Below are 20773 nucleotides of genomic sequence, written 5' to 3'. Positions count from 1 at the left end.
TTGGTGAAAGACGATGGACAAGAGCTGGATGTCCTGTGGTGGCTGTCCAGCCCCGTGTTTTTGTCCTTGGAGAGGGGTCGTTGGCTTCCCTGTGGGGATGGAGAAGGGGCAGTGGCATGTCACAGGCCACAGGCGGGCAGCAAGCCCAGCACAGACGTCCTCTGCTGGGTGCCACTTTCTGGTTCTGGGGGCTGCCCTCGGGTTGCATGCCAGCCCATCACTGCTGGACATGGTGCCCGAGAGCCCAGCCTTCCCACTGTCTGCTCTGGTCCTCTCGTCAGTTCTGCACGTGATGGATCTCATTTCATTCATGGCTTCTGCCTCCTTGCAGTCAACACCTGCTGGCCGGCAGGGGAGAAGGGTTGAGACCTGCCCAGAGTACTTTCATAAGGGCCGGACTGTGGCCTGGAGAACACAGGTCTGTGAGCACGTCCAGGGACACAGGCCTCTGACTTTCTTGAACACCTCGTCTCTGTATGCTGGGCCTCAGCCAGCAGGCCTGGGTGGGGAGAGAGGTGGCCCTGGCCTGGAGGTGAAGCCACCGGTGCCCGGGCCTCTGCCTGGCGCTCTGCAGTTCCTGCTCTTCTTCTCCCGGCCGCCATCCGGAGCGCTTCTTGCTGCCACAGGCCAGAGCTGGAAACCACACTCGCCCAGAGGGTGGGCAGGCCCTGGAGTGAGCCTTCTGTGCCCAAAGGCCAGTGGACGTCCTGCCTCGAGCCATGGTGTGCTCTTTCAATCAGACACGGTCACTGGGCACCTGTGTCCTGTTTTCAAAACAGGAAGACTTGTACTGCTTCTCAGCACAAGCCAAGCGCTCAGCCCATCGCCTGGGACTGTGTTTGTGAGATTCTGCCATTGTCTTCGCCATTTCTGGTCAGGACGTGCCGCCTGCTTATGTCTCGAAGAACACTTATTTGGAAATCCTGGGCCTCACCCCCACCGTGCAGGGGTGTGCTGGGTCTCGAGCATAGGCCCCTTTCCCTCTGACGATCTGCTGTTCTCATCTAGCACCACTGGGGAGCTCCCTGGGTCAGAATAAGGTGGACTGGGAAGAGGTCTGCTGGTACACAGTTCTGGCCAATTATTTGTCTTGAAAGCCAGAAAATACTGATTTAACTCTTCAGTGCTCATAGGCAAAGTTCTGACTTCTTCCCCAGGGAGGCCGTCTGCTAGATCTGCGTTGCTTCCTTGTAAGGCACAGGGGAGGCTTTGCATGAACTGTCTGCATTTGCCTGTTGCCTGGAAAGCAGTGCCCCACCAAAGCTAGAAGTGGGCGCTCTTCAGGGCCAGGCCCACAGAGAGGCAGACCCCCCTGCATCCCCTCCTGGAGTGGATCCAGTGCGTTCTGGCTTCGTCTGGCCCAAGAGCCACTTTATGGCAGAGTCTCTTTTCCTGATGTGCAAATGGGGGGACCCAGGCTTCGTCCCCGTCCTGGCAGTGCGTGGTGCGTGGCCATGCTTCCGCCCACCCGGTGCTCTGCAGCTGTGCTGCTGCTGGTGGCTTGCCCTGTGTAGTCCAGGGTGCTGTCTCCTGGCCTTGGGTGCCTTCGTGCTCTGGAGGGCGAACTCTGCCTGCAGGGACAGTCTGCCCTGTGTTGAGCACTCCTGCGACCAGCCGCTGTGCCGCTGGTGAGGCAGGTTGAGGTTCTGGAGGCCCAACAGACAGGGCTACAGGTCTGACCCGCCTGGCTGCCTGAAGGAGCAAGGTCTTCTCTCCTAAGTCACTAGATGGGGCCATGCCTGTGCCCAGGGCACCCAGAGTGGCTTCCTGGGTGGGGAACTTGGTCTGGGCCTGCTCAGCCCCTCAAGTACTTGGCCCAGTGTGCAGTGAAGGCAGTCTGTGCTGGGCTGGCTAAGAAGGCTAACGGTGCCCCCAGTGCTGACCATGGCTGGACGGAGGCGTCTGTCGAAGGGGACCACACTGTTGGGCTGTGCAGAGGGCTGCTCACAAAGCCTCTGCGGCAGGACCTAAGAGGTCTGCCCCCGCTATGGCCCCCGGCCCCTGTGGCCGAGCCCAGCTCTCCTCTGGCCTCCCAGGCACTTGGAGCTCTTTTCTTGTGTCTGTTTTAAGTTGGATGAGTCATGACAACAGGTGGTGCTTTCTGTGCCTCTGCTGGCTGTCCACCTGCCTCTCCTGCTGGGCTGGGGTCAGTGGCCAGGCCTCTCAGCTGTGTCCCAGTCTTGCAAGGTGCTCAGTGGCTGCAGGGTCCCAGGTACTGCCTCCAGCTGAGTCCTGGGGCTCCTGGGAGGCACAGCAAGGTGCCATCTGGCTCTGGGGGACATGGCTGAGCTGGCCTCTGAGCTGCTGCAGTGCTGGGTGTCTGTGATTTGGCCAAGTGTGGGCAGCTCTGTTGCCACTCAGCAGGTCCAGGTGGCTGTGCCAGGCGGGGCCCCTGCTCTGGCTGGGAGGGCAAGGAGGTGCTCTTCCTGTGTCCTTCCCTCATGTCTCGCTGCCTGGCTCAGCTGAGAGAAGCCCGGCCAGGCTCATGAGCTCAGCCAGGTCTGCAGTGGCGGCCCTGGCTGCTTTCCTTCTAGCTGGGGAGCCCAGCAGAAGCTGCAGCTGCTGTACCTCCGCCTCTGGCCCGCCCTGGGGAGCAGGTCTGCACTGGACATCATCGAGACCCTGAGTGACCATAGGGAGTGAAACTGGGGATGCGGGGGCCTCCTGCAGACAGGCCCCAGACATCTGCCCTGGGGTCCAGGGGCTTCATTCATTTTTGCTTAATTAAGGGAATACCTATGAAGAAAAATGTGAAAAAGTGCCCAAAGTGAAGCTGAATATCCTCCCCAGCAGTCCCACCTTTGGGAAATTGCTCTGGAGTCACTAGCTCCTTTCTGCTGCCCGGTCATTTGTACCACCTTCTCTCAGCCTTTCTTTTCTCTTTTGGAAATGCATATTGAACAAAAGATGACCTTCTGTTTTGGCTTTCCTCCTTGTTTAAGTGCATTCCTCAGTACCTTCGGGAAGCAGACTTACAGATGCCTGAAGAGCACCGGTTGCGTTATTTCACCATCCTGCCCTTGGTGAGCTGAGGGGGCCCTCTGGCAGCATGGCAAGGCCGTCTGGCATCCCCGCCCCCAGGCTTGCCCTGGCCCCAGCTCAAGACAGAACCCAGTGGCTGGGGAGCTGCAGCAGGTCAGTCTGTCATCGTGATGCTTTGGCTCCCAGTGCAGTGGGACCCTGCTGTCAGGGGCCGGGAGTGCCCAGGCTGCTGAGTGCCCAAGCCTCCCCCAGTTATTTCAGGCAGCTGGGCCTCATTTTATTCAGCCTAATCCCTGAGCAAACACTGATGACAGAGGTGCTGATGGAGGCCGATGCTGATGGAGCCCTGGTAGGAGCCCAGATCGCCAGGCGTGGGCTCCAGAGAGGGGCAACAAGGAGCCGAACTTTGGTAGTGGTGTCCGGAGCCTCCTTCCAACCTCCTTCCACCTGCTGGTCTTCCTCCTAGAATTTGAATAATTCCTGGGGTGTTTCCAGGAGCCACCCAAACTCCAGGAACCAGAGTGCTCTCCCCATGGAGCACTCACGGATCTGGAGCCCTCACTGTGCAGCACTCACGGATCTGGAGCCCTCACTGTGCAGCACTCACGGATCTGGAGCCCTCACTGTGCAGCACTCACGGATCTGGAGCCCTCACTGTGCAGCACTCACGGATCTGGAGCCCTCACTGTGCAGCACTCACGGATCTGGAGCCCTCACTGTGGAGGACTTGTGATCTGGAGCCCTCACTGTGGAGGACTTGTGATCTGGAGCCCTCACTGTGCAGCACTCACGGATCTGGAGCCCTCACTGTGCAGCACTCACGGATCTGGAGCCCTCACTGTGCAGCACTCACGGATCTGGAGCCCTCACTGTGCAGCACTCACGGATCTGGAGCCCTCACTGTGGAGGACTTGTGATCTGGAGCCCTCACTGTGGAGGACTTGTGATCTGGAGCCCTCACTGTGCAGCACTCACGGATCTGGAGCCCTCACTGTGCAGCACTCACGGATCTGGAGCCCTCACTGTGGAGCACTCACGGATCTGGAGCCCTCACTGTGGAGCATTTGTGATCTGGAGCCCTCACTGTGCAGCACTCATGGATCTGGAGCCCTCACTGTGGAGCACTTGTGATCTGGAGCCCTCACTGTGCAGCACTCATGGATCTGGAGCCCTCACTGTGGAGGACTTGTGATCTGGAGCCCTCACTGTGCAGCATTTGTGATCTGGAGCCCTCACTGTGGAGCATTTGTGATCTGGAGCCCTCACTGTGGAGCACTCATGGATCTGGAGCCCTCACTGTGGAGGACTTGTGATCTGGAGCCCTCACTGTGGAGCACTTGTGATCTGGAGCCCTCACTGTGCAGCACTCATGGATCTGGAGCCCTCACTGTGGAGGACTTGTGATCTGGAGCCCTCACTGTGCAGCACTCATGGATCTGGAGCCCTCACTGTGGAGCACTCATGGATCTGGAGCCCTCACTGTGGAGCACTTGTGATCTGGAGCCCTCACTGTGCAGCACTCATGGATCTGGAGCCCTCACTGTGGAGGACTTGTGATCTGGAGCCCTCACTGTGGAGCATTTGTGATCTGGAGCCCTCACTGTGCAGCACTCATGGATCTGGAGCCCTCACTGTGGAGCACTCACGGATCTGGAGCCCTCACTGTGCAGCATTTGTGATCTGGAGCCCTCACTGTGCAGCACTCATGGATCTGGAGCCCTCACTGTGGAGGACTTGTGATCTGGAGCCCTCACTGTGGAGCATTTGTGATCTGGAGCCCTCACTGTGGAGCACTCAGGGATCTGGAGCCCTCACTGTGGAGCACTCACGGATCTGGAGCCCTCACTGTGGAGCACTCACGGATCTGGAGCCCTCACTGTGGAGGACTTGTGATCTGGAGCCCTCACTGTGGAGGACTTGTGATCTGGAGCCCGCACTGTGGAGCATTTGTGATCTGGAGCCCTGGCAGCATGCTGTCTGTGGAGAGAGCCTACTAAGGCCCCAGCAGTAGGGGAGCCTGGCTCCAGAACCATCTGAGGGTCGAGTTTCTGTAGCTTTCCTCATCTAGAAACCGGAGGCCAGTGCAGACATGACCAAGGCTCCCACCTGGGCTTCTTAGGAGCCAGCCTGTCCTCTTGCTGATCTGCATGGCTTTGTCTTAATGTCAATCATGGGAGGAAGGAGAGTGTGCCTACTGTGCATGCACAGAGTAGGTCTGAGGGGTTAGCTCACGTATGGGTGCAAATCAGGGTCCAGAAAGGGCTGTGGAGGTTGGAGGGTTGACCCTAGAGAGCAGATGACATCGGTGTATGGTGTATTTGCTTTTGTTGATTATGCCCTGAAATAGTGCTTCCGGCGAGGGGCAAGGACATGTGCACTCAGAAGCAGCTGTTGCCTCATCTGGGACGCCACTTACTGCCTCTGTGAGCCTGGTGTTTGGATGGATGCTTGGAAGAAACCTCCCTTGTCGCTGTCTCAGTAAAAGCTTTGTTTCTCCCAGCTGGCTGAGGGTTGTTTGGGACCATCCTGTATTTAATTGGGGTTTTCTGTGCTTTGGATGCTAGGACTTTAGGTGCCAGAGCTGTTCCCAACCGCATGGAAGCCTTGTTCTTTCTCTGATCTTCCTTTTCTTTCCTCTTCTCCCTAATTCCTTAAACTCTGTTATTTGTGGTTTCTTTGTGTGACTTTTCTGTTTTGCCTCTAGTTGTTTGTGAGAGGAATCAAGATAAGCATAAAAACACTCATGAATTGAAGCTGTCATTGTGTATGAAAGCCCTGTGATTTCTCCCCAGCATGTGCAAGGACCTGGATTCAATCCCCAGCGTATCTAGTCCCAACTCTGGTTTTTCAAAGCAGATCAGCAAATGCTGACGTAGATTATGCTTTGAGATAAGCTGTATAAATACCAGATTGGTGGTGGGCGGGGGAGATCCTGTGGTTAAATCAAGAGCATTGGTTGCATCTAGGCTGATAGCAAGATATGATTGGCTGCTGGAAAAGCCTGCGTGGTTGTTCTGCGTTGTGTACTGGAAGGACCTTATCAGGTCAGGGTGGAGACTGAGGGCTGCTTTTCTCTGGTGGACCCCTGCGTCTGCGATGGGACGTCATCACTTCTAGCCCAGCAGGCAAGTCTCCTGCTGCGTGGTGCCCCTGTGCTCCGTGTTCCTTATGGTGTTGCAGGCAGGCTGAGGGGAACACAGGAGAGTGGCATTGAGCCTGGGGAGATCACCACTTCCTTGGGAAGCAGTGGACGCTCATGGTTTTGTGGGTGCAGATGGTGCCTCATCCTTCAGGCTACGTGCTGCAGACGCGGCTCTGGGGGTGGCCCAGGCGAAGACGGCTTGCGTTCTCTACATGCCCATCAGGGACACTCAGGGAGGCTTGGGCCCAGCAGACTGCCAGCCTCTCAGGTGGCACAGTCTTGACCTGTTGCTGCTGCACTGTCTGACCTTACCTGGGGGGCACTGTGCTGGATGCTGTAAGATGGAGAGACTCAGGTCAGCACATCAGGCGAGCCTGGGTCCAGGTCTGTCTGCACTGCCAAGAGAGGTGTGGGAAGAATAGCAGTCTTTGTCTCAGTTGTCTGCTTGAGCTACGGCTCTGTCTCTCCCCTGGTCTGGCCTCTCCCTGGACATCGATGGTCACTTTATTGCACTGATACCAGACCTATCCTCCCGGGTCCTGCCTTCCTAAGCACCACCGCTGGCCCCCCAGCCAGGACCCAGGAGCCCCTGTGACTCCTGCGTTGAGGTTCCCTGAGCTCCTCCCTGTGCCTCCTGTCTTGCTCACACTCTGCCTGACCTCCCCTGCAGCCCCCTCTGGGCTGCTGTAGGTGTCCCCTCCCACCTGAACCCACCAGTTGTGATAAGTGTTTTTTCTCCAGAGTCCTGCTTCGACGCCCTTCCTGTTGGATACCAGAGTCATGTCCAGTGCCCTCTTCTGCTCACAGCCTGAGTCACCTCGGGAGGGAGCCCGAGCTCTGGGACCTGGGGTGCAGCACTGCCCTGGGCGCTAGGAGCCCTGGGCCGGCCTCTGCCTGTCCCGGGTCCTGTAAGTGAGGGCGAGCGTTTGTTGAGTGACATGAGCCAGCACATAGGCAGATGCAGCTATTATTATGAGTGGCTGACCTCTGACCCCGCTGTGCCCCTTCTAGGCACCTGTCCATAAACATGAGCAAGAACTGGGAAAGGCAGGCACAGAAAGCTCAGCGCTGCCGTGCTGTTGATGGCAGTGCCAGGGAGGGACTGGCTGGGAAGTCAGTGTAGTGAGGGCATGCGGTGGTGGCTGGGCAGCCTGGGGAAGGACGGCCACTGTGCTGTCTGCATTAGCCAGCTCGGGCTGCTGTGACCAGACACCACAGAGGGACGTGGACAGCTACTCCAGAGGCTGGAAGTGGGAGGGCAGGGTGACTGCCGGCTCTCTGGTGATTCTCCTGATCCCCTGTGGGCCTCTCTGGACCCATCTAAAGCTGGTGCCCTTCCAAGGCCTCACCTCCTGACACCACACTCCTGGGGCCAGGGCTTCAGCATGCACCTTGGATGACACAAACCTTCAGGGCTGTGGAGCGAGGTGTAGAATACAGTGAGTAGGGAAGCCCAGTGAAGCAGGCTGTGTGGCACGTGGCCTGCTGCAAGGAGGGGGAGATGCTAGATGTGCTAGTCGACATCTCCTCTGCTGCAGGTGAGGAGGAGCTCCGAGGCAGGCCGGGCAGCGGAGCCTCACCTGTGCGTTGGACAGGACGGCTAGGCTGGCTGGGGCTGCTGTTGTCCTGTGTGCCGGCCTCCTGCAGAGGCACCTCCCTCCACCCTGCCCTGGCTGTGCACAGGGTCCCCACCAAATCCACCGGCTCCACCTGGCACACCGCCTCCGCTGCAAACCAGCCTCCTCTGCGGGGCCCTCCCCACCCACCCGCCATAGCTGGACCCATTCTCCTGGGCACCTTGGCCCAGCAAGCATGGTGACCGTGCGGCAGGCCTGCCCTCCCAGGAGGACCGCCACGTGGTCCCAGGCTCCTCCTTTCAAGTCCGTCCTGTGGGTGGGGGCACTCTGGGAGGGGTGCAGGAGCGTCTCCCTCTGAGCCATCGGAGCAGGACAATGCAGAGATAGGACGAGGGGGGTGGCTCGTGTGTGACCACAGCCCTGCCTCAGGAGTCCCAGGCAGGACAAGGGCAGGTCCAAAGCAAACCTTAGCTCCGGGTTTACTCTGCACCAGGGTGGGACGAGAACTGGAGCAGCCAGGGCTGGGCGGCCCTCACTCCTGGACAAAGCTCACTGTTGTGGCTGCTGAGAGACTCTGCTGAGGGTCACGGGGCTTCCTTTCCACCCCGGCTCTGTGGGAGCCTCATTCTTAGCGACTGTCAGTCTGGATGCTGGGCCCTCGTTCCTTCTGTGCAGCCTCTGGACTCCCAGGAGGCTTCCTGCAGAGCGCTGCCCTGGGCGCTCAGGCGTGGATTTGCTCCTGTGCTGGCCCCCGGCTCTGCGGACAGAGGTCTTCTCCTTTCACCCCCAGGCCCTTCTCCACTTCGTGGCTTGCGGAGACACTCTGCAGGACTCTCCCCTGTTCATTCTGGAAGACCCAGCAACATTGGGCTTCCAGAACCTGCAGCAAAAGTCTGCAGGGGACTGGGTTGTGTGGGCTGATTATTTTTAAAAAAGTCAGACGTATCTGCAATCATAGTAAAAAATTGCGTTTTGATTACTTATATTGACAGTTTGGTTTTAAAAGGTTCTAAGGTGCCTGGGGTTCATTACAGATGCCTGGTGCTCTGGGTTGTCTTTTGATGGGCAGAGAAATTAACAGAGACTTGGCACCCCCCCCCCCCCCCGGGGGCTCTGAGACCAGAAGCACTCCTACGTGCCCTGAGGGAGGCCCTCACTGTTGGAGGTCCATACAGCATCTCTGGAGGGTCCCAGAGGACTGGAAGTCTACTTGAACAAGAGGCTGTCAGAGGAATGGGCACAGGGGACTCCCACCCTCTCCACAGGCCTTTGTTCCCTGGCAGACCACTCCAAACCAGGGACTAACCCGGAGTTTAGGAATGAGAGTGGAGTTCAGAGATGCTGGGAGGGACACTCAGGCTGTCACTGGGTTTGACGGATGGTGAACATCAGCAGCCTCGAGGGCTGGCTGAGCAGCACCACCGATGTATTGGGGACCATGGCTACAGGCAGAGATGACCCTGCCCTGCCCAAGTGCCTAGAATGCTGCAGTTAGAGTACTGGCCACTGCAGTCCCACTTCAACAGCTGGGCACAGGGGGTACCGCAAGCACAGGGTGGCAGTCAGCAGGGACATATCTGTAGCTTAGGGATAGTATGATTAGGAGCCCTCATGTACAGACCCACAACTGTCGTCAGAGCAGAGGCTATATGCTGGGTCATGGGAGCTGCAGCCTGCACCCAGGTTCACAGGAGGCTGCACTCTACACCCAGGTCACAGGGAGCTGCACCCTGTACCCAAGGTCATGGTGGAGCTGCACATCCAAGGTCATGGGAGCTGCAACCAGCACCCAGGTTATGGGGAGCTGCACCCTGCACCCAGGTCATGATGGAGCTGCACCCTCACCCAGGTCATGATGGAGCTGCACCCTGCACCCAGGTCATGATGGAGCTGCAGCCTGCACCCAGGTTATGGGGAGCTGCACCCTGCACCCAGGTCATGATGGAGCTGCACCCTCATCCTAGGTCATGATGGAGCTGCACCCTCATCCTAGGTCATGATGGAGCTGCAGCCTGCACCCAGGTTATGGGGAGCTGCACCCTGCACCCAGGTCATGATGGAGCTGCACCCTGCACCCAGGTCATGATGGAGCTGCACCCAGCACCCAGGTCATGATGGAGCTGCACCCTCATCCTAGGTCATGATGGAGCTGCACCCTGCACCCAGGTCATGATGGAGCTGCACCCAGCACCCAGGTCATGATGGAGCTGCACCCTGCACCCAGGTCATGATGGAGCTGCACCCTGCACCCAGGTCATGATGGAGCTGCACCCTCATCCTAGGTCATGATGGAGCTGCACCCTCATCCTAGGTCATGATGGAGCTAGGCAGTTAGAGAAATGCAAATCAAAAGTACACTGAGATTCCATCCAAGGTCATTGCACCCTCCATGCAAGGTCATGGGGAGCTGCACCCAGCATCCAGGTCCCAGGACCTGCATGTGGCTGGTCTTCCATGTTCCCTCCACCTACCCGCAGCGTTCCTGGGGTAGTGTGCTTGAGGGCAGATGTGGCTGGGTGTGGGGGAGGATATCCTGGTCCTCCAGCAGGTGGAGGCTTGGGCACTGGGCCAAAGTGGACTCCGGTCCTGCTCCCTGTCTCTGGCGTGTCCCTGCTGTCTCTCCTGAACCTCAGCCAGCTTCATCCGATGCTTTCTTACCCCTCTGTGTGTTGTCCCCCTAAATCTGCAGAACATGAGGTTGAGTAATGTGTGGTCTGTCCCTCCAGAGGGGATGGCTGGTTTCCGAGAAAGGCCCGTGGCCCGGCCATGACCGCTGCTGGGCCAGCCTTGGTCTCCCCTTCTCTCCTGGACCACATCCCGCTCATCCCTGCCCCAGGCTGTTCCCACAGCCCGGAGGAAGCCATCTGCAGTGAGAGGGGTAGACAGGGAGGGGGCTGTAAAGAGGAGGAGAGCAGCAGGAGGAACCGCCTCGGGGCCCCACTGCCTCTGCCTGGAAGCCCGAATGGACACCTTCACCCTGCCCAGGCCTGACGGTCATTCTGCCTCCAAGTATGCGCCTGTCCCAGGATCCCTGCCCCTGAAGGGACAGCAGACCCTCCTGATGTACTTGACATCACTGACTGACTTAATTGTTCTAGGGGGATCTTGGTGTGTTCCAGCTGCTATAACAGGACACCACACAGAGGGTGGCTTACAGGCCACAGAGGTTCATTTCCCACAGCTCTGGGGCCTGGAAGCCCAAGGTCAAGGTGGGGTCTGCTCCACAGCCCACAGATGGGCCTCCTCTGCCCTCCCATGAAGGAGGGCAGGAGCAGTCAGGGGCCTCTTTTATGAGGACCCTGATCTCACCAAAAGGAAGGAGCTCTTATGACCTCATACCTCCCAGGGCCCCACCTTGGGATCAGGTGCCAACATGTGAATTTGGGGAGATGCAGACCTTTGGCTCCCAGCAGTGGGGGTCAGGGAGCTGTAAGAGTGTCTGGGGTGGGCGGTGCACCAACACCTGGAGCAGAAGGCTGCCTGCACCCCCCGCAGGGTACTGGTGTTGGGGCCAGCGCGTACACAGCCCGGAGGGTGCAGTACTCTAGAAGTGCTTAGGGTGAGAATCCCGTTTAGCACACAGGGCTGGACTGAGTGTGGTGGTGCCCCCTGTAGTCCCAGCTACGTGGGAGGAGTTGAGACCCGACTGGACAACCTAGCAAAACCGTGTCCCCTAAATAAATAAGAATTGGTGATAGATTTTTAAACCCTCTCTGGGCCGAGACGGAGCCGCCCGGTTCCCGTGCTTTCTTGCTTGTGGTAGAGTGCTGGCCTTTCTCAACTCCCCTGTTGGGGGGATTCGCTGGTTAGGTGCCTTTGGAGCTTCGAAACCGGCGCCCTTAAGCTGTCCCGGCAGGTGGCCTGTGCAGGCTTTTGGTGACCCCTGGGCAGTTTGCGGTCCAGGGTTCACCCACTCTGTGGCCAGGAGGTCATGTGAAATCACAGCACAAGTGTGAGCTCCTCAGCTTTGTCCTGAGCCACGAGAGTCCTGACAGATGCTGGCGGGCAGGAGGTGTGCGCTCCACGCAAAAGGGACATGTGCTGACACGCCCGAGAGTGGTCACTGTGGAAAGACGGAGGGAACCTCGCTGGCCCCAGCACTGGCACACACACAGACTGAAGGGCCTGCATGACCTCGTAGTGGAGACTTTTTAGGAGCCGTAGCTGCAGCCATTGAAGGGGCTTAAACCCAAGAGCAATATCGGCGTCACAGGAGACGGGGAAGGCTCCTGGCCCGCGGTGGAGGAGGTGGGGATCAGGAGCTCTCCTGCTGGAGGTGAAGGGGACACCGCAGATGGGCTGCCCACACTCAAGACCGGATCTGGGAGCTGCTGCTGGCCACGCTGGAGAAGAACAGGATCTGTGGGGAGGCCCTGCGGCATGAGGTTCCTCTGGGCTGGGGTGACAGTGCCCTGTGCTTGACAGGGCAGGAGCCTCTTCTTTCCTGCTTGTCCTTTAAAAGTGTTGTGTTTTAGTCCTGGGGATGTGGCTCAGGCGGTAGCACGCTCGCCTGGCATGCGCGGGGCGCTGGGTTTGATCCTCAGCACCACATAAAATAAAAAATAAAGATGTTGTGTCCACCAAAAACTGAAAGATAAATATTAAAAAACTCTCTCTTCTCTCTCTCAAAAAAAAAAAAAGTGTTCTGTTTTAAAGCAGCCACAGTGCTGTGGAGTTGCATGGGAAGTGCATTTTCAGGTTTTGAGGTAAAATGCGGGATACCTAAAAGCAAGTAGACTGGGAGGTTGAGGACCTGCATAGCAGATGTGGTCAGGCAAGACCCCTGTCCAGCGTCTCCTCCTCCCAGTCCTCAGGGCGGAGAGAGCTGGGATGAGGTACAGCTTCCCCGAGCGGGACCCCTGCTCTGCATGTGGCAGGACTGCCTGTCCCAAAGAAAGCTGTTGTGGTTTGAGTCCCGGGGAGACTGTTCCTGGATCAACAAAGAACACAGTGAAATGGAATACTATTCCAGGCCCAGAAAGATGTTCCCAGGTCACTCTCCCAGCAGTGGGCAAGGTGAATCCCAGCCACGGCTCGTTCTTGCAGTCAGGAGGTCTGTTTCCAGCTCTGCTCCAACCTGGAGGCACCCTCCAGGCGACACAGCCACCTGCCTCGGGCTGTGCTCGCTCCTGTTGTGACCTCCTGTGCGTGGAGCAGCGGAGTTAGCTTTATCCTAAAGCAAACATGGAAAAGAACAGTCTTCATGAGAAAAAGGTGCATGACCCTCAGAGATGCCCGGACCCGCTCGGGGGCCTTGAGTGGGTTCCAGCCTGAGGGAGATGCGGCTGTCGGGTAAATCTCGGCGTGGTTTCCCTCAGCGTGTGTGCAGGTTCCGTGAGACGGTCCTCCCGGGCGAGGCTGTCCACTCTCAGCGTGGGCAGCGGTGTGCTTCCCTCTGCCCAGATGGCATGTGGACGTGGTTCACAGAGCTGCTTGGTGTGGCTCCGGGGCCTCAGCGCGGGCCACCCTCCTCAGTCGCGCCCTGCGCTTCCGGGGCCCATCCCTCCGTGGTATCCCTTCTCTGAAAGCACTTTCTCCCACACTCCAGCTTTGCCTCTGTGCAGGATAGGGTCTCCACGGGCCTCCTCTGGCAGCGCACTTGTGGATTCACGCCTACTGTCCAACGACCCTCAGCCTCTGGCTCCGACCTGGGTGTCTGCTGGGTGGCCTCTTTGGCGTCTCAGAACTTGATGTTTGCCCCGGCCCCCACTTCCACACCCTCCTTCTAACTGGGAGACCCTCCCTTCTCCCTGCAGGGCTCAGACGCTGCTGGGAGACAAAGCCAGGCACCCTGAAGTGCTCTCCTGGCCTCTCTGCACCAGGGGCACGGCAGCAGCGCTGCTGTCCTCACCCAGGACGAGGCCAGCCTGCTTTCTGCCTGTCTCATCAGCAGCTGTTGCAGTGCACAGTGACCCACTACAGGGCTGTCCAGGTAGCCTCTGGGCTGTTGAGGCCCGTGCCACAGAGGACTGCGGCAAAGCCATCTCGTTAGACACCGAGGCAGGACTGCCTGCACATCCCGTGTGGGAACAGTGACCTTGGCACCATCAGCTCATGTGAGTTAGGCCAGCCGACACAGTGAGGACCCCTAGGTCGGTTTTCCAGCCTCTGCAACAGCTGCCCTGCACCTGGAGAGGCCGGACAGGGAGTGTGATTGGAGCTGCACTCAGCACTGCCACCGGGCGGTCCTCTGGGGGCCCAGGTGGCGTTCCCGTTTGGTGCCATGAGAGGGGTGTGCACCTGCTGCCCCTCCTGCTTCTGAAGCCTCTTGCTGAAGCACAAAGCTGGGGCTGCCACTGCTTTTTGCCAAAGGCTCGTCACGAGGAAGAGCATCAAACAGCGTGGATTCTGCAGTTCACATCAAAATGACTTTGGGGCGCCGGGGATAGGGTCCAGGACACCCCACTGTTGAGCTGTCTCTCCAGTCCTGATTTTATTTTGAGACAGTGTCTTGCTAAATTGTTGATGTTGGCCTCAAACTTGTGATCGGCCTGCCTCAGCCTCCCTAGCAGCTGGGATTACAGGTGTGCTCCAAGATGACTTGTTCCCTTTCTTTCTTTTTGGTGAAACGGGGGGGGGGGGGTGAACTCGTGCATGCTAGACACCAAAATGACTTCCAGTGATGTGTTCCAAATGTGATAAGAGGTCTTTTGTAACATGGGAAGATGTCCAAAAAATACTGTTTAAAAAGTCCACAAAACCCAGATGATAAGAAGAAGATGGTAATAAAAGCATGCCGATAGCACCTCAGCTTTGCCTTTGAGACGGCTGTTTGTGGAGAGCTCTGCATGCGGTGTCTGAACCCCTGAGCTTGCTCCACCATTCACAGTGAGCTTCCTCTTCATGTCCTGAAAGTCACGTTTGTGCATTAAGTTCTCTGTCTACAACTGAAATACTTTTGGTTCTCAAACCAAACAGGATATACTTTGTAATTTTGAGTTTGCTGGCAGGCCATTAATTTTTTTGTTTGTTTAAAAATAAATTTAAAAGTATGTCACTTTTGTGAATGGGGAAATTTGAGATTATTTATTTTAGAAATCAGTGTTGAAGATTGTAGCCAGGTGAGCTTTACAATGCAGTCTTTAAAGACCATCTCTTATCTTCACAGTAACCTTTCTGTGGTTCAGTGGAGCTTTGCCAGCGTCCTGCTCCGTCTCCGACTGAGAAAGGGAATTCCAAGGCACAAGTCCCTGGGCTGACTGAGTGAAACATGGCCGAGTCCCCTTTTAGTTCTGGACTTTTGTCACCCTGTGGTTCTGAGATGAAGCACAATCCTGATGTTGGATATAAACCTGTCCTTCAGTGCTTCCTACTGAACAAGACAGGTCTGGACAGCTGTGTGGGGGGTGGGTTGTGGTCTATCAAGGTTTTGGAATCATAGATACATTCAAACCAAAGAAAGCCACGCCGAAGCTCCCGGCCTTGGAAACTGATGAGAGACTCAGGTCAGCCCAGCGGTCACTGAGACTTGGAAGAGTGGCCCTTCCTTCTTCCTGCTCATTCTTCACGCTGGAGAGGCTCCCTGATGGTCAGAAGGAGCAGCGGTGGACTTGGGGGCTCCATGGGGGCTGGGGCTAACGTGGACTCCCAGGGCAGTGCCCGGTTCTGCTTGCTCCAAGCCGAGGGCTGCGGGAGACGCTTCCTGACTGCGCTCTTCCTGGCTGTGTAAAGGGCTTCGTCTTGCCTGTCCCTTCGCTCCTCCTTCCTGTGGCCCTCCACTGGGGCTGTGCCCCAACAAGCCCTGTCCCGTTTTGCCAGGGTGTTACCTTGGGGACACAGAAGAGAAAGTTCCCAGGAGCTTTGGGAGAGTCCCTGCCCCGCGCCGTCCTGTGGGTGCAGGCAGTGCTGAATTCCTGACTGCCCTGGGGGCTGTGGGCCCTCAGGAGGAGCCGCCAGGCATGGCTTCCTCGGGAACACTCCTGGGGAGGGGTGTGTCCCTGAGCGCCTCTCACGCAGGCCTGGGCCGCCCATGCCTCCTTCCCTCTGACTCCCTCTGGTATGGGCTGACCTGCGTTTCAGAAAGACAGACACCACTCAGGTCCAGTGCAGTCAAAGGGAACGTGTGGGGCTGAGTCCTGGCCTCAGCAGCAGCTTCCCAGATGCCGTTTCTGGGGTTTGCTCTTCGTGTTCTTTTTAGGAAATCACTCCGTTTATGGCTTTCCAGGAACTTTCTGGAATCCACTCCCATTTCCTCTTCTTGCCACCCCAAGGAAGCTGCAGACATGGGTTGCTTGCCAGGACATGTGACTCTGCAGGGGTGCTGAGGGCAGTGACCAGGTGGCCAGGGCATTAGAGGCAGGTGCCCACTGTGGCGCCCCAGCCCCTCAGCCCAGGGGAGGGGGAGAGGGAGGAGGCAGTGAGAGCTGGGAGATTCTAGGAGGCCTGGGAGGTGCTCTCTAACTCTGAAGTTCAGGGCAGCGTTCATTCAGTGGGAATATTTTGTGGAAATATTTGTTATGATCTTAAAAATGATATTCTGCTCTCAGCTAACCTGTGCCTGCGCGTGTGAGGAAGGAGGCCAAGGACCCTGCACGTTCTCGAGCCTTGGGTGGAGGCTCGTCTCCTGGGACAGGGAGGCCCTGGGTATGGGAGTTGATTTTGTTGACTTACCCTGTGTTCAGTGCCAGTGAGGAGCGGGCTGAGGACAGGACGGGGACTGGACGGGGTGCGGGGAAGGCTGGTGCTGCCGCTGGGGCGAGGATGCCGTGTGCACGTCCTGCATCTGCCACACGCACGCACACAGCAGAGGGACATGTGCTTGGACTCTGCTCCCAGCATCCCTGAAGGTCAGGAGTGGAGCTCAAGGACACACTGCTGCTCTGCCCCCCAGTCCCCGCTGCCTGCCAAGGGCCACCGCCCAGAATGCACTTTTCTGACAAGCCCAGGTGAAGCTGCTGCTGCTGTGGGCTGACCCGAGTCCCTCCGACCTCACTCTGCAAGTCCCCCATGCAGAAGTGCAGCCCTGCAGGTCCACAGGGCCTCTTCCTTCTGCCTTTTTCCTTGCTCTGGAGGGTCACGGTCCCCATGTGGTCCCTAGTCCCCAAGTGATGCGTCAACACCTAGGCTGCATGGCCAGCCAGCTGGGCCCACACACTCCAGGGCATCACAGTGGCCGCCACAGCTCCTCCCAGGTCCACTATCCAGGTGTGGGCCAGTGGAGGGGTCAGGGTGGACACCCAGCCTTCTCCTCGGGCTGGCTTCGGATGTCCTGCGCTTGCGAGGCCGCCCTCTGTGGGTCGGTGGCGTGCCCCTTCAGCTGCTGCACTTCCTGGTTCTGTGGGCTCACTTTCTCTGCTGAGATCCCCTGTGCTGCCGAGGGACCCTGACCCCAGTCTTCCTAACCCTGTCTGTCAGGCTGGTAATGTGGGGAGTGGTCTGCTGTGCCCAGTTGTGAGGTCGCCCCTCCGTAGAGGCCAGCTCTGTCCAGCAGAAACTGTGTGCTGTGGCGTTTGTCCGTGCAAGTTGGCCATGGGGCGGGTGTCCAGGACATCCTCTTACCTGATCAAGGCAGCAGAACTCCGCACTCCTGACTGTGGGGCCAGAGAGCGCCCCCTGCCAGTGTGTGCTGTGCTAACGCCCTGACTGAGGAACTCTTCCCTTACAGTCGGTTCAGTGGACCGAGGAGCGGGCGCTCCTTGAGGTCCTGCTGGGACGCCAGCTCCTCTTGTCCCTTTCTCCTTCACACCTCCCCAGGTGGACTGTTGGGGGTCTGGATTCCAGGGATAGTGAAAGCCCACTTGTTTAGAAGCAGTGGTGGCAGTGCCGAGGAGCGCTGGTCCTGGGGCGTGTGTGGGTCAGGCAGCGCCAGGCGAGGGCTGGAGATGGAGACTCGAGTGCGGCCGAGGTCACCTGTGGGCAGGAACTGGCCTCCGCCTTCCTATCCCTGGAGCAGAAGCTATTGCGTGCTCGCCCCCCCCCCCCCCCGAGCGAGGGGCAGTGCTGGGCCGGACGTGCCTCTTGCTGCTGCTCGGCTCACGGTGAATCGTGACGACATCAGTGTTCGAGAGACGTCTTACTGAACCACAGACAAGAACTGGCTCTGCAAGTCACTGGCAGTTATTAAATTGTCCCTGAGAGGACAACAAGCCCTTCAGGAGGTAGGAAGTGTCCTGTGGGAAGCACCATATGCAGTGTCCACTACGTCACCCAGAACCCAGTGTTTTTACAGGGTGACGTGGCCACCCCACAATCGGGTGGCTCAACCAGAAAGTGCAGCCTCACAGTGCTGGGGCCGGAATCCAAACTTGAGAGCCACTGTGGCCCCTCCACAGTAGTCCAGGCCTCTCCCAGGCTGCTAGTGACCACCTGTGTTCTGACTGTGCCCTGCCTTCCTCGCTTGGTGGTCTCCCTGTGCCAGGTCCCCAGATTAGAGGGGTTAGAGTGGCCCCCTCTGAGGATGCATCTCTGAGGAGACCTGACGTGCCAGGTCACCAACACAAATTTGGGGTGACACAGTCCCCCACGACCACCCCTATTGGGTACGTCCCAAGTTGATGGTTTTGGTCAGGCTGGTCCAGGCCCTGAGCCAGACAACACAGTGGGTCTTTACCCACTGCCGCAGCAAGCCTGGGACCTTGGCTGTGCCCAGTGCTTTGGCTCTTGCCTGGTCAGAGCCTCGCGCGCACTCTGCTGTGTCAACTACTCAGGGTTCAAAGCCTTCCTGCTGCCCGGCCAGCCTGGAATCCACTCTGTCCCGCTCTCAGTCGGGCTGTTTGGATCCTCGCCCCACTCCTGAAAACACAGACGGCACTTTGAACAGTGCACGTTTACTTGAAGTTCCCACTTGGAAACCCACGGAGAAACCCGTCGGTGGGACAGCCTCTCTTTGTAGATGGACCTACTGGGCTGCCTTGTACTTGGGGATGAGCTGCGGAACTCCATAGGCAGTGAGCTGGTGAGTGGCCCAGCCCCAGCCACGGAAGTGCTGGGGCCTCTCAGGTCTGCCCATTGACCAGTGGGCACGATGCCTGTCTTGAATGTGTGCCACTCCCCCAGAGCACGCTATCCTCAGACTATCTGAAGGCCCACGTTCTGGGGCGTCAGCTGAACAGGGGTCATATAGGTGGTGCCTGCAATTCTACTCAGTGACGAGGCGACCTGCCGGGGAGTGACCCAGATCTAATCTGTAAACGCCTTCTGCACCTTGCAGCACTGCAGAAGTAGCAGGAGTGCTGCTGGCTGGGCTCTCTCGGGATCACAGCATTTCCTCTGTCTTCACAGGGACCTTCGCTTCAACAGGATCAGAGAGATCCAACCCGGGGCTTTCCGGCGGCTGAGGAACTTGAACACACTGTAAGTCAGAATGCTCGGTGGTGTCCAGTAGGAGAAGCAGGGTCCTGACCAGGTACCTGCAGGCCATCTCCAGTCTGCATGATGGGGACAGCTGGAGATGGACAGTGGGGTGGAATTTGCATGTTCCACGCCCATGGCCTTGTGCCCAGCTCCTTCCTGGATGGGGTGGGTTTGCTTCCCTGCTGTGGGTTGAGCAGGACAGCACCTCTGCTGAGCTTGGCACGGAGGTAGGTGGGCTTGACATGCAGACAGTTATGCTGCAGAGCTCGGACCTCCTGGAGGGCAGTGTGGGGGCAGCACACCAGTCTCTCTAGAAGGCGCAGGTCTCTCTTAGGCACCAGGACTGAGCGCTAGGCCTGGGTGCAGGGCTGTGGGGAGGAGCCAGCCAGGTCCCCTGAGGGCAGGGCATGTGGTGGCTGTGCCCACCAACTTCTCATCTGTGGAAGCGGGCGTAGCTTCTACCTCCAGTGACACTGTGTGGGACCCTCCTAAACCTCACAGTTGTTCCAAGTGGGTTACAGCCCTGGCTGGAGACAGGTGCAGAGAGGTTGGCAGGAGATGTGCCTTTCACGGGAGGCAGGATGGCCTTCTCCAGTGTGCGTGAAGGTGAATGCTCATGGAGGGATGTGGACGCTGCTGGAGCAGGGTATGGGGCTGTGGGTCGCAAGCTGGGGCCACGGCCGTCCTGTGGAATCCGCGGTTGCTGACTGGGCAGCAGGTCTGAGGGGCAGTCATGACCCAGCCTTGCCCGTGGCTAAGCAGGGTTTTGCTCAGCATAACCTGGAGGGTCTCTGTTTTTCACAGGCTTCTCAACAATAATCAGATCAAGAAGATCCCGAGCGGAGCGTTTGAAGACCTGGAAAATTTAAAATATCTGTAAGTTAACCATCCGTCCTTTACCCCTCAGGGTGGGCTGTCTGTGCTTAGACCCCCGAGGTGCAGGAGTGTGTGTGCTCTGCACAGGCACAAGCTGGAGCCTTGCCTCTAGGTGAGTGGCGTGTGAGTGACATTTCCAGTGGGCCTTCACTGCTGGGCGGAGCCAGCCTTTGTGCTCTGCAGTGTCCAGCTGCTGTGCTCAGGGGAGGTCAGCTGTGGGCTTGTGGGCACAGCCTCTGGTCCCCAGGTCTGGAGGCAGAGGCGGCAGCAGGCTCAGACACACAACTGAGGGCGTCTGCATATGCAAGCTCAGTGGCCATCTCCAGCGCTTCTCCAGCTGTGGGGACAGACAAAGGAAATGACTAATCCATGTGGAACGCCAGTGATTCCTGATGTTTTTCTTGTCCCCTGGCTGATTTGAAATTTTAGTCTAATCTACTTAAATTCTATTTTACCTTTTTAAAATTCACTTTGATTAAAAGTGTCTGCTAGTTGAAGTCAGTTTTGCAGTTCAGAAATGGCTTCTCCTTGAGGGCCCGCTGGGTACTGTCCACATACGTATTTTAAACCCAGAAAGGTTGGAGATGGACGGCACTGGACTTAGATTTCACCTGGATCCAGCCAGATTAGAAGCACATGCTGCTTGCTTTGATCAAATCACTCTTTCTTTTTAGGATGTAGATAACTTTCCAAGGAGAGCCATTTTTAATGAAGGATTTACATCACTTATTATTTATTGGAACAAAACAACCTAAACGTCTTTTTTATGTTGATAGTTAAAGCGAAGCCATCTTCTTGGTGTTGGTGTATGTTTTGAAATCTCTCTTTATTTTAGATGTTCAGTGGTTCCTAATCGTAGACCTCCCTAACTCTGCTTATTAAAATGCTCTCCTCATTCAGAGTG

At 57.6% G+C, this 20773-nt stretch overlaps 1 protein-coding gene across 2 annotated transcripts in view; it reads left to right on the top strand.

The window, feature by feature from the left end:
* The window catches only part of Pxdn (peroxidasin), a 75762-nt gene that overhangs the window by 16533 nt on the left and 38456 nt on the right, over positions 1-20773 (top strand). For both annotated transcript variants that reach the window (XM_071601306.1, XM_027937767.2), the window contains exons 2-3: positions 18922-18993; positions 19798-19869. In XM_071601306.1, coding sequence (XP_071457407.1) covers positions 18922-18993; positions 19798-19869 — 144 coding nt within the window. The remainder of the gene's footprint in view (positions 1-18921; positions 18994-19797; positions 19870-20773) is intronic.

Source organism: Marmota flaviventris, chromosome 14, assembly GCF_047511675.1.
Source record: "Marmota flaviventris isolate mMarFla1 chromosome 14, mMarFla1.hap1, whole genome shotgun sequence".
NCBI lineage: Eukaryota > Metazoa > Chordata > Mammalia > Rodentia > Sciuridae > Marmota > Marmota flaviventris.
Note: the sequence above shows the minus strand (reverse complement) of the source record. Positions and strands in the feature narration are given on the sequence as shown.